The sequence below is a fragment of the Squalius cephalus genome, assembly GCF_949319135.1.
Source record: "Squalius cephalus genome assembly, chromosome: 20".
NCBI lineage: Eukaryota > Metazoa > Chordata > Actinopteri > Cypriniformes > Leuciscidae > Squalius > Squalius cephalus.
Window position 1 is genome coordinate 14545680 of NC_137141.1, and position 13312 is coordinate 14558991.

At 37.6% G+C, this 13312-nt stretch overlaps 2 protein-coding genes across 4 annotated transcripts in view; both read right to left on the reverse strand.

Annotated features, from left to right (window-relative positions):
- LOC307147967 (zinc finger MYM-type protein 4) overlaps positions 1–13312 on the reverse strand; it is a 34287-nt gene that overhangs the window by 18426 nt on the left and 2549 nt on the right. For 2 of the 3 annotated variants that reach the window (XM_079853089.1, XM_079853090.1), the window contains exons 4-14: positions 9745–9793; positions 9396–9608; positions 8831–8941; positions 8610–8665; positions 8109–8279; positions 7943–8018; positions 6506–6917; positions 5505–5667; positions 4391–4597; positions 4135–4282; positions 3501–3616 (exon numbers count right to left, since the gene is read on the reverse strand). In XM_079853089.1, the coding sequence (XP_079709215.1) occupies positions 3501–3616; positions 4135–4282; positions 4391–4597; positions 5505–5667; positions 6506–6917; positions 7943–8018; positions 8109–8279; positions 8610–8665; positions 8831–8941; positions 9396–9608; positions 9745–9793 (1722 nt within the window). Of the gene's footprint in view, positions 1–3500; positions 3617–4134; positions 4283–4390; positions 4598–5504; positions 5668–6505; positions 6918–7942; positions 8019–8108; positions 8280–8609; positions 8666–8830; positions 8942–9395; positions 9609–9744; positions 9794–12649; positions 12803–13312 lie in introns of those variants that run through there. The other variant, XM_079853091.1, reaches the window with a different exon arrangement.
- LOC307147970 (piggyBac transposable element-derived protein 3-like) lies at positions 428–3146 on the reverse strand. Its single transcript, XM_079853095.1, has 2 exons — positions 2969–3146; positions 428–2473 (listed from the first exon to the last, which is right to left on the reverse strand). Exons 1-2 carry the CDS (start codon positions 3101–3103, stop codon positions 620–622), a joined length of 1989 nt encoding a protein of 662 aa, XP_079709221.1. The 5' UTR covers positions 3104–3146; the 3' UTR covers positions 428–619.

Below are 13312 nucleotides of genomic sequence, written 5' to 3' on the forward strand. Positions count from 1 at the left end.
TGTGTGAAGGAAACTGAACAAATCATTCAAACTGATTTACGAAACAATTTAGACAGATCTGCCAACTTGTTTGAAGTCTTTGAACAGAATCGACTCAAAAGAGTGATTCATTTGTGAATTGAGCATCGCTCATGACTCAAAAAAAAAAAGATACAGCGCGCTTGAAATAAACTACGCATTTAACAATATGTATTGCATTAAAATAAAGTACAGAGAGGAACGTCGCCCAACGTAACATAGTAAAAGTACAGTTTTTTCATTAGAAATGTACTCGAATTAAAGTAAAAGTACCCACATTTAAATCTACTCTTAAAAGTAAAATTTTTCCAATTTTCAAGTAAACGTAACGAAGTAAATGTACTTCGTTACTACCCATCTCTGAGGCTTTTATGGTTCAAGAAACACGCAGTCAAATGTGGTAGTGCAATAGGATTTTTTATTTTTTAGATAAATTAACATTTCTTTGTAAACCAGCAATGCTGTGTACAGTGTAAGCCAACATTAGAAACAATCCTTCAAACAATATAAAACACTAGAGATTGTAAAACATTTTAGCAGCATCTCTTACATGTGAAACGGTGCAACAACACGAGTGCTTCCTCAACATGAGAACCACCCCTTATTTCTGGTGGTATGCTGCAAAGCATTCTTGGTTTGCGTTCAAGCACAGGAAAACATTGCATTTTTTACATTTCCATCTTGACACACCCTTCGGACAGTAGTTGCACCGTCCCCGCTTGTCACAGTGTAGTGGCCAATGTCCCAAGCTGTCATATCGCACATCTGGTTGCGGTTTTGGGAGTGAGCGTCTTGGGGTGTAGTGTTTCTTTGGTGGTGGTTCAGAGCTGGGTGATGGTCGACCAACTTTGGATGCAGCCTTGTTGACCTTGTTCAAACTATGGGCAACTGCCAGGCGGAACCGTTTGAGAGGCATTGCTTTCTCATTTAGTAGGCCACAGTCCCTCTTGTAGACCAGCCAGGAGTTTGCAATGGACAGATCAAGGATGTATCCAAAGAGGGGAATGTACCATCTCTTTGCCTTGACTGGGGTCTTGTACAAGTGTACCAGCATGTCAAAAAGATCAATCCCACCCATATGCTCATTGTAAGCAGGGATGAGTGATGGACACGGGACAGTGATCTTTTCCTTGGACTCTTTGCTCCACCGTTTGACAGCTGAAAGAGGCATGATCCCACTGGCATTGCTCAAAAGGTTGACACATTTGTTGTCAAACCATTTTACTGCAATCACCCCTTCAGCAGACCTGTAGTCATAAGACCCACGTCCTCTCTTAATCAGCTCTTTATCTGTCATCAAAGGAGCTCCACCCGTGCGGTTTGCTCGGACAGTGCCGATGCACTTGACACCCAAGGAGGTTTGTAGGGTCTGGACCAAATTAAAACTTGTAAAAAAGTTGTCAAAGAAGACAACAGAAAGACGTGGCTGTTGTATAGTTTTGCATAGTGTTGTCACCACTTTGGCTCCTAGAGGTAGCATCTGCTCTTCCTCACTGAGGGCGACATTGAAGAATGTGGACGCCCCTTGATACATCAGCAGGTCATGGATGATGCCAGATGAACTGGCTCTGCAGAAGACTTTAAAACCCCACTTGTCTCGTTTATTGCTAATATATTGGCGGAGGGTGCCAGCTCTTGTGCCTTTATATCCTATCATGACCTCATCCACACTGTGCTTGTAAGTGGATGGTATCAGGAGACACTGCTTGCGAAGCATGTCAAAGAGTGGACGGATTTTGTAAAATCGATCTGGATTCTCACTGAACTGCTGATTGTCATTGAAATGAATATAACGGCGCAACAGCTGGAATCTCTTCCTTGGCATGATATCAGCTATCACACTGAAGCGTGACTCATGGTGCCAGTAATCCTCCAGCGATGGAAATTTGAAAACACCCATAAAGAGTAGCATGGAAAGAAAATCTTCAATCTCTTCTGGGCTGGTTTTGATTGGGTCCCCCAGCTCCTGGGCAGAATACAGGTTGGTATGATGAGCAACATGATGAATCATCTCATCAGTGAAGAGCATTTTGAAGTATTGGAAGGGTGACTGTACAACCACAGGGGGTACAAATCTTGATTCTGTGACCTGGAATTCCTCAATGTCTTCATGCTTCCAAATTCTTTCATTTCTGGCATTGTGTGGGCCTGAGGGGGAACTTGAGCCAGGGGTATCCTCTGGCTCCTTCAAGGAAACTGTTTTTAGAGTGTTTTGTCCTTTTCTTCTATTCTTACATGGAAGCTTTGTAGGGGATGTGCTTGTTAAGGGAGCATCATCTTCATCCAGGGACTCAAAAGAACTGTCACTAGCTACCTCTTCTCGGACGGGGTGATAATCTGGATCCTCTATTTTGTCATCATCATCACTGATATCAGCATCAGAGTCTTCGGGGTTTTCTGGTACAAGGGCCTGAAGAATGCGCGTTCTTGTACCATAAAAACTGTTGACATCCATCTAGTAATTGTAAAAAATAAAAATAAATAAAAAGTAAATAAAGAACAATCTCTTACAATTTTAGTAATGTTAGTACACCAGCATTTGTCATTTAAGAAGTAATTGCCTCTGATAATTATGATTTCCACACATTCATTCTATGAATTCATTATATTTACTTAAAAAATATCCAAAAGTGGCAAAAAAATACATACTTAAGAAATTATCTCAGTATATTCATGAAGAAATAACAATAGCTGTGTCATATTCATGGCTATGAATGATCAGAAGTTTATATTTCTCAGCAGATAGTCCATTCTGACTGCAGAAATGGATGATCTGAAAACATTAGCTTAGCTTTTCTACTTTTATCATAAACTGCCAAATCAACCGTTTGGTTGAGCACGTTTTTGAAAAATTATTGAAAACATACTAAAGTTTTTTGATGGCACCAAGTAACATAACTTTGTAAAGTTAGGGCTTTTACAGTGTAATATGTCAAAAAAATATGCTTACCTTGCAAGATTTCACCAAGAAAAGTTCACATGGCAGGAGTGATTTGCTTGTTTCTAAAATCCATGTTAGAAGAAGTGTTGTGACAAGTGCTGTTGATTGACACTGACATCTAGTGGATTTTTTTTGGCATAGCATACCTCAACCAGATGGTAGAGATGGATCAATCAGCTTGAGTTAAGTTAGGTACTCCTCTCAATAAAATATAGTGACTCAAAATGTGCTCAACCATTTGGTCGAGCAGGCAGATAATATTTTACAACATTACTGTTCTAACTTCCTACTGTATGTTTGATCAAATAAATGGAGCCTTGGTGAGCATAAGAAACTTCATAGATTCTAACCGACCCCAAACTACTAAAAGCTAGTGTATATTATATAAAATACAATATGAGTCTAAGTCACAAAAACAAGATAGGAAATAAGCTAAATCCTAAACTAGATTATTAAATGAAATATTGTCCATTACATTATTTAAACTAGTTACAAAAAAAGCACAACAAAAAACACTGTAAATAGAGAAAGACTGCAACACCTGGAATTTGCCGACACAGTCTAATGAGCAGAAGTTCCTGATGGACCCATCAGAAATGGCAAGGTGATACTGAGGAACAGCTAACTTCTTGCAAGTTGTGCATGGGAAAGAGGTGCCTAAGAGAAAAGCAAGATGGATCAGCACAAGAAAAAAAGAAAAAAAAAGCCTCTTTAGATGAATCCCATAAAAAAAAAATTATATATATATATATATATATATATATATATATATATATATATATTCTAAAAGGAAATATTTTACTTTTACTAAACAAAAGCCTGTTTTTGAGATATTGAAGATTTTTTTAAATCATTTTATTTGATAAATGAATTTAGAAATAAGTTATGATAAATCATTTATTTCAAAACTAATTTCAAAACTATATTTTGCTTTTACTAAAAAAAAGCATCCTCATAAACCTGCACTGGTTGCCAATTGCCGCTCGCATCAAATTCAAGGCACTGATGTTTGCCTACAGAACAACCACTGAAATATCAATGGTCTTAAAAATAGGCTTTAATGTCTTTATGAAAAATATGTTGGTTTTTTTTGTTTGTTTTTTTGTGTTGAAATGTAATGTGGACACACAGACGTGAATATTTGTCATGGTGCTCTATTACAACCCAATATTTACCTGTCAAACTGGGAGATGCTTGACTCAGGGCCACACATCTCTGAGAGCAGAAGAATTCCGTGACACCCTGTATGTTTGTCCCCTCCATCATTTGTTCAATATTTTTGATTTCTTGGCAGTAGGGACAGTGAAGCCGCTTGCCACTCTTCTGCAACACAGTGAGAAAGACAACAGCTTTAACCCCACTGAAAGGCCATGCCTGACTAACACAGCTTGAGCAGAGAACAGAGAGTTCAGTCGTTTAATGTCGGGGTACCTGTTTGTAATTGCTGATGCATTCGGTGCAGCAGAACTTTTTAATACTATCCTCTATCTGAACCAGGTGATAGTTTCCTGAGGCTGTACAGTTGCCACAGTTCTCACAGTAGCTCATGTAGAGGTTTCTTGAGGATCTGAAGCGTGCAAAGCATTCATCGCTGCACAGCTTGTGTATGGCACCCAGATGAGTCACTTCATGCTGAATCTGTAATGCAATAAACAACAACAATAAAACAAAAAACCAGATAATGGCTCAAACAGCATTTAACTGCATGGATTCCAATTTGCATTGATGTTCTATGACATTGTGGACTAAAGGAACGTGATTTCACCAAGTACAACACGTTCCTGGATCAACATCTTTGTTAATCCTGGAGCAACATTCCAATCAACCAATCAGATTTGAGGAGAAATTTACAGTTTATGTCAAGTTTAGGCTTACAACCAGGTTTAGGTGCTTCTACACCACCGTTATTCACCTATCATTTCCCTCTGATTTTATAAACAGGTTATGGTTAGGTTTAAGGTGTTAGGATTATGTTTTCATTCAGAAATGTTGTTCCAGGATCATGTCTTGGCAAAATTACAGCAACAGCATACCATAAGCGTTAAGTTTTTAAGACTGAATGTCAGGCTGAGGACAATTATAAAAGGTTTATTTTACTTTATATGGTTTAATTACACTTCCCTGGTGAGTTTACTTTTTAAATGAACAAACTATGCATATTTATGATTGTTAAGATGGTAAATATAAAATGGTAAAACAAGACTCTTGACTTCTCCAAATGTTAAGAAATTGTGCAAGTGTCTCATTTTCTCATTATGCAAGATAACAGAGAAAACAAGCCTTTCAAGATAATTGCACCCTCGAGCCGAGTAATGCCATGTTGGAATTTTTTGGACTGTTTGTGAACACAACTTGTACTGTTTATTTGGGAAAATGAATGCAAGTTTAGGCTTACAACATACATTGCATTGTACTGTACGTGTACATACAAAGAATCTACTTCATAATGTTAATCAAAACAACTCAGCCCATAAGGGAGTAACAAATTTGTATATGCAAAAACCACAACAACGAAATTGCAGCATTTGTATAATTTGAGCCTTACCTCTTTGACCAACTTACACACGCTACAGTGTGTAAATAGATCCACAGGTGCATCTTCATACCTGTCTTTATAAATACTCAGACAAGCTTGGCTGCAAAATTCCTTTAGTGTGTTCATGGCGCCCACGGGGATGGTTATTAAGTCCTTTAGATTGACAATGACCCTTTGGAACAATAAAGTAGATTAATAAAATGATCAATCACACATAACATTTGTATAAATTACATTACAAACTTTGCATAGTTAATTTAATTTGCATGATCAAATTAAATATTTGAATCATTATCAGTTATATAATAGTTTTCCAGGGATGCACTGATATGAAAATCTTGGCCGATACCGATAACTCTTTATATTTGAAAGCCGGTAACATATATATTTGCCGATAAATCTAAATCCATATTATTTTTGCACATTTTTGAGAGCCTGACTACTAAAACAAAAGTCTCAACATTAAAAGCCATGTCCCAAGCACACAATTATAATGATCTCATTATAATTTTATGTAGCCTATATGACAGCACATGTGGCACTTAACTGTATTTTCCTTTTGATTCCAATCCTATTTCAAGCCATTCAAAACCAATTCAAAACCATCACGACAAACAGAAGTGTCTCAGCTGAAGGAAATTATCAATTTATCAGCTTTAATGTATCGAACATTTTCTTATCTTGCCAATAACGATAACATTAAAAATGAACATATCGACCGATACCGATATGGTGAAAATTAATGCCTTAATAACATAAGTTATTTTTTAGAAGCTCTTTTCCATACAACAAAATGAGCTACAAAAATGACAGCCTCAAGATCCCAATTTATTTTTGTTGTACGGCAAAGAGCAAAGGTTTTCTGGTGAACTTCCTTTGAGTTCAATGAAAGAAAGCCACAGATTTTTAGGAAAACTATCCATTTAACACAGTTTTTCAGTTATTTGTAAACACAATAAACTGACAAAAGATGGAAAACAACTATATAGTGCACAACCTAAAGTACTCACTTAAGGCAGAGGTGGCAGGTTTTCTTAGGAGCGATAATGGGGGTAAACTGAACCGATGGTAAACTGAAACTAGTTAGACAAACAGTGGAGCAAAACAACTGGTTGGAGCCTTTTCGCTGGAACGCCGTTTGCCCCTTCTGGAGGACTTTAGAGCAGCCCGAGCAGCAGATCCTCACTGTGGGCGGAGGAGCGTGGACCTGGGGCGGCTGGGGCTGCAGGTGGGTTTGCGGCATCATCGGCGGCTGCATTCGGGCGTGGGGCTGGATTTGAGGATGCATCTGGGTCTTGGGCTGCAGTCGGAGCTGAAGCTGAGTTTGGGATTGGGGAGGCAGAAGTATAGTGGTCCCTCTGAGTGAAGCAGTGTTCTGGGACATTACTGAGAATGAAGATGGCTGGGAGTGTGCCACAGAAGCTGCATGAAAACAAACCCATAAGAAAAACCACAAATGAGCTAAAAGATGTTGACCATTCTAGTTCTTATGGCATGAAAAGGCCATATTCTACACTGTTTTAGCATTTTTCCTTTTTTCCCTGCTGTACACTTGCAACGTCATTTGCCTAAAACTTTAGTCGAAGCTTCTCGCACCAAAAAGAGGTGTTATGTAAACAGTTGTGCTGCGTAATATTTCAGGAACCATTTTAGATTTTTTAGGATTCTTTGATGACTAGAAAGTTCAAACGAACCACATTTACACTTTAAAATAAGGTTTCATTGGTTAACACTCGTTAATGCATTAAGTTAACAAACATTAACTATGAGCGATATATTATTTATTAACCTTTGTTAATGTTAGTTAATAAAAATGTTCATGTTAGTTCACAGTGCATTAACTAATGTTAACAAATACAACTTTTAATCTTAAAAATGTATTAGTAAATGTTGAGATTAACAATAATTAAGAGTAGTAAATGCTACTGTTAATTGTTAGTTCATGTTAACTAATGCAGTCAACTAATGTTAACAAATGAAAACTTATTGTAAAGTGTTACCATCTTTTGTTATATTATAAATGTCTTTACGGTCAATTTTAATCAATTTAATGTATCCTTACTAAATAAAAGTATTCATTTAAATAAAATAAAATAAAAAAACCTTACTGGACCCAAATTTTTAAACAGTAGTGTATTAAATTTAATTGATTATGACTTTTTTTTTTTTTTACTGTCTTAAAAGTTGTTTTTTATTAAACATTCTGCTTTAGACATGAATCTATTTCTGTTTTTGGCTGTTTGGTGAAGTTATGGTTTCTCTGAAAAAAAAAAAAGGAAGCCATTTCGAAGCAAATACATAAATGTTAAGATCTATATCAACCAGTGTCAAAAAATACTGATATAATTTTAGCAACACCATGCAGCCCTCATGTAAGGTAGTAACATTAAAGCTGATGACAAACAGTGACGTCCTGCACGGACAAAGAGAAATATTTGTGCTCTCACCCGAAACTGCATCACTGCTGCTTCCACTGACAGAGAAAACAGAGCTAATCCTCAGTTCATCAGATGCAGAGGAGGCCTGAAATGAGTCAAAAGACTTTTAATACACGAGACAGGTTTTTACAACAGATTGAACAGCACCGCTGAACAGAACAAGACCAAATCTTACCTCATTCTCATTATTTTCAGAACCCTCGAGCTCCTGTTTAATACGGCTCATGTCAGACTGGGGCATTAATGCTTTATCATAGTCTTCATCAATAGGCTCATCCTTAATTCTTATTACAGGTGAGTAATTGGTTTCTCTATCAGTGGATTCCGAAGGAATCTCCGGCTGTAACTGGGAATGAAAGGCACTATTATCAAACTACACAGGCCCATTTAACACTCAAATAACAAGCAGAAAAAAATGTGCAAAAGGAAATAACCAATCCTTCACCTTAAACCACATGCATTCAGCGGCCACTTCATTAGGCGCACATGCGCACCTACTTGTTAATCAAATATCCAATCACCTTCAGCACCTTGCCGAATCATGCCATGAAGAATTTAGGATGTTTTGGGAGCAAAAGTGGGTCCTATAAAGTATTATATAACTAAAAAAAGTGGCCCCAGAGCACGTGTTTCTATTAACACACAATATCTGTCACTGTTTTTCACCCAAACTTACGTTGGCATCACTTCGCGATGACTCAATCCTAAGCTCAGACTGTACGTCTTGGATATCTGACACAGGAGGACAAAAGTAGCATTTTTACATAATATGCAGCTCCATAATTTTCTTAAGGCATCCAGCTCATCATAAAACCAGTGTACTTATACCAGAGAAAATTGTTCTGGGAGAGGCAGCAGAATTACTGAAGTATAAAGCATCACTTCATTATCTTTTACCTATAATGGTATCTGATGAGGGGGTGACGGGGGTGACAGGGGTGCCTTCAGAAACCTTCGCTCTCTCCACATCCATTTCTGAGGTTCCATTGGTAGAGGAGCTATTCTCTTCTGTAGTCAGAGAGGAGCCCAATTAGTCCAGAATAGTTCAACTAGCCTAGTACATTCTGATTTATAATTCACCCACATTAAAGAACTAGTTCATTTGACAACAAAATGATGATTTACTGCATAAATATATAAAAAACAATGCGTCTCATTTACTAATAATTGCTTCGTATTTAAAGATTACTTCGTATTTGTACGCACAAGTGAACTTCTCACCAAAAAATTCCATACACATGAATTTGGAGTCTTCTAAATGAACGACAGCATGCTCAAGGTTAGTCATTTGCATTAAACATGCCGACAACCTGAACATTTTGGTTATGGGTGAATCATTTGTTTGAACCCAGATTTTATGCACAAATTTGTGCATATGCATGCTTAGTAAATGAGACCCGATATCACTGCAGAAACTATTTAGTATATGAAATCTTGCTTAGTAAATGATTTAAAAACTCACCTGCTTCAGCACCACTAGTTGGCAGACCATCTTGACTTTCATTTTTATCATTGCTGTTCCCATCCATCTGAGAGAAAGCCTTCTGAGCGAAGCTACTGTCTATTTCCCAATCATCTTCATCTGTTCCAAAGACTGGCAGTCCATCAAGCTCATCCTCCACTGGCAGACCGCTGCTGCTCTCACCCTGATCAGCAGAAGCTTTAATCTCAAGCTCTAAAGGAGATAGAAAAGACAAATAAGGTTTAATATATCAGCATGAGACACGAAACTAACAAAAAAATGACCAATTGCAACAAAAAATGAAGTTAAAAGTAAATCTATGGTAAAATTGAGGTGTTTGGTTTCGTACCTGATGACTGGTCCATCTGGCCCAGATCCGCTGGCAGAGTGCTGATTTGCTGGAGTTCAAAAGACAGAAAGAGTGAAACTTTTAGTTTTGGTATCGACATATTGGATAAAGCAAATATAATTTAAGACAGAAAAGGGCAGTTGACATACAAAATTAACTTTTTTCAGTGTGACTGCAGCATGAAATTGAGATTCTCATGCAGAAAACGGCAGACTCTTTAATTCTCTTACAAGTCAAATTTCTTTACAAAACATTCCATATAGAATAGTAACACTGGCATAATAAAGAGAGGGAAAAAAGATGTATCGAGTTTAAAAATCAACAGCAATAATAAAATAATGAAAATTAATTTAATGAATGAAAACAAAAGCAAAATGAAAGTTAATTCAGAAGTTGATTAAGGCTAAATAGGAAATAAATAGAATTTAAAAAACATACAATGAAATAAAATAAAGACACGTTTGAACAGAATTAAACGTTAAGGACATTAAAATGTGGACAAACAGTTGGTTGTTTTATACATTTAACTGTAAAATGCCACACCTGCATTTCTGTTAAACTTCCATGTATTTCAATAAAGGCATCTAAATAAATAGCAAAACAAAATTAGAGCTGGCAACAAACACCTAAAAAGTGAGTTTGCGAGTTTGGATGAGCGATACACAGAATCTCCAGCTACCTATTCAGAACTTATGTAGACATGAAAAGTAAAAAAAAAAAAAGATCTTCAACATTTAAGCACATTAATTCACATATTATTCATTTAACTGTTCCATTCCATCCCTCAATTAAATGAATGCTTTTCCGTCTTTCTTTTTTCCTCAGGCTAAGAAATGATAGCTTTGTCATCTTCAACGCTTTCCCCCATTTACCTCATAAATTCTGACTAAATTTATGTCCATTTATGTGAGATTTGAGCTGACCCACTGTGGCACTGCAAAAGTGCACTACTGTTTAAAAGTTTGGGCTAGGTAAGATAAAAAAAAAAGTGTTTCTGAAAGATTCAAAGAGTAAAATATCAGCACCTGAAAGTAAAATATCAGGTGCCACAATATTCACAAACTTTGACATCTTTATTTTAATAAAGGGTGAAACTTACCCTACTCTGTTATTGAAAGATCCTCAACAAATGGCCAGTTTAAAAATAGACTGTGTCACTCTGGAGGACTTCATAATTAGCGCCAATATTGCATAGGTTTTCATACATTACGCTATAAATGAATTCAGGGACAATTACAAATTCTTTTTCTGTTAACTTTTGGTCGTACCACAAGAAAATGTCCACAAAATACTTGAAATGACAATTTTGGCAATGTTTACACCTGGTATTACACTTGGTCAATTGCACCACAAGTGGATGACGCTAAATAACACAGATATAAACGGGATCTAAAAACGTTTTGAGCTTGTCTTCTTTCAACCACTTCCAGAGGCAGTCGAAAACGCATTCGACCAGATTGCTTTCATACTAGTCAATATTTAGCATAGCAAAGCAGCTCTGTTCAAAATCACCCCCTATACCCGTATTCACAATTCCCTACATTGCTCCACTAATATAGTCCACTGGAAGTAGAGGATGAAAACAAGTGAGTGAATTCGGACACTGACTGTGCAGGAAGGGCTGCAGCTTTTGCATAGTTTGTGCTTGCGGTTTAATAATCTTTTGAAACTTAGAAAACTGACCGCTCCAGTAGTAATGAATTTATACCTGCATGATATTACGCTGTAGCCACATTGGACCAGCGGTTTGGAAAATGGATGGATGGATGATTCAGCTACGGACACCATCTTCTGGCGAGACCCTGTGTTGTGACCGTCACAGTGCATTATGGGTATTCTCTAGCCATTGAGAGTACATCAGTTGTACACTCGTTACTGCGGTGCATTGTGGGATTGAATGAGTGCACTCGATAACGTCCACTATGGTTTCGGACACCACTACAAATGGCTGTCCCCTAAAATAGTGGCCTTTTTAAGGATATAGGGGGTGATTTCAGACACAGCCTAAGAGTATTTAAAAAAATCCCTATGGTAAAAATGAATGGAAAAAAATACTTCCGGAACCAAGACGGCCGCTGAAAAAGAGGGTGGGACACTTTTTTCATTTTCAATAATCCATTACACTCAGATGTAAGACACATTTCGAAAGAAAAATCTGTCGCTATTACCATTTCATTAGTATTTTTAAAACGTTTATCCATATGATAGAGACATGAACATGCACTGTGTAGTAGGAAGGACCCTTTTGACACTGATATCGATATTTCCTCAATCTTTAATTCTAAATACTTTAGCAGATAAATAGAGATTAATTGCAATTATACATAGGGTAGCGAATCCGTATAGAAGGAGAGGCAAAAAAAAGTTTGGGGGGCAAAATTCTTCAATGAGAGGGGCCAGAGCTAAACCAACCAATTACGTATTTCCGGTTCCCTGGCTGAGAATGCGCGTGACGTCATAGAGTGCTGAAGGCGCAAGTCTGCATCTAGAACACATACACACCTGAAAATAAACTATAATGAACCTTATCGGTGCATATTCACATGTATTTCAATACACGTGTCACCAGCATTGCAGTGGAACCCGAGCCACACAAGCTAACGACTTTTGAGAAATTCATTGAGAGATATTGCTGCTGCTGCTGCAGACCCCCTGCATGCACTGCATTTTTCGCCATGTTAATAATGCAACGCAATATATTTAATAACAGCGATCTCATGTGCACACAAGCGCTTATTAATGGTTTACTATCAAATCTGAGCTTAAAACTATTGATCATCAGCATCGTACTCGCAGACCTGCGTTATGCATTCGCATGCGTGCTAGCACGCTACATATGAGAGGGAACAGAGAGGAAATGATGCTTTAAATTGAAAGAGTTGTAAGCGTTTAATTAAATACTTACGAAGAGATAAAGATCAGCGGTCAAACGGGGGCTTTCATGCGTTCTCTTGATGTTTTAAACGTCTTCACTGTAGTATTGTACGTACAAAGCCTTTCGCCAAAGCAACAACGCGATTCGAGCTCCTGCTGCTTCCCAACAAGCTCAATGTGTTCTGCTGCACCCTGGTGTCCGGGAGGGCAAATGCAGCTCCAGAAGCGCATAAACTCTTCCAAATGCGAATCATTTATTCATGTGCAATCATATAACAATTCCATTCATAATATTAAATGTATTATTATAAAGGAACTAAGCGTTTTATTTTGTTATAAGGCTGCCATACATTAAGCAACAAAGCAAGTGCACATGGATTTTTGTGTGTGATCCTCAGGATGGAGAAAGGTCTCATGTCCATGATGCCCAAGTTTGCACCAAGCTCCCTGATCATTGCTAAGTTTTGGGAGGGTCCATCACACGTCAAGAAGACAACCCTAACTCCGATTGCATGAAGCCTAACAAGGCTCTCTCGGATGATGCTTGGCTCTCTCTGGCCCTGTCATGCTGTTGATAAGAAAGTAAGCAATGGGGATCTTCCAAGACTCATTGATTGCAACAAGCATGAAGACCAGTGCTCGTGTTGCCACACCATTTTCTGTCTCACCATCACTGATGTCAACATAGCCATGA

Excerpts from the sequence above, each read along its gene's own strand:
- LOC307147970 (XM_079853095.1), bottom strand. The coding sequence starts at position 3,103 with ATGCTATGCCAAAAAAAATCCACTAGATGTCAGTGTCAATCAACAGCA. Across the intron at positions 2,474-2,968 it reads TCTTGGTGAAATCTTGCAAG|ATGGATGTCAACAGTTTTTA; the intron begins GTAAGCATATTT and ends TACAATTACTAG.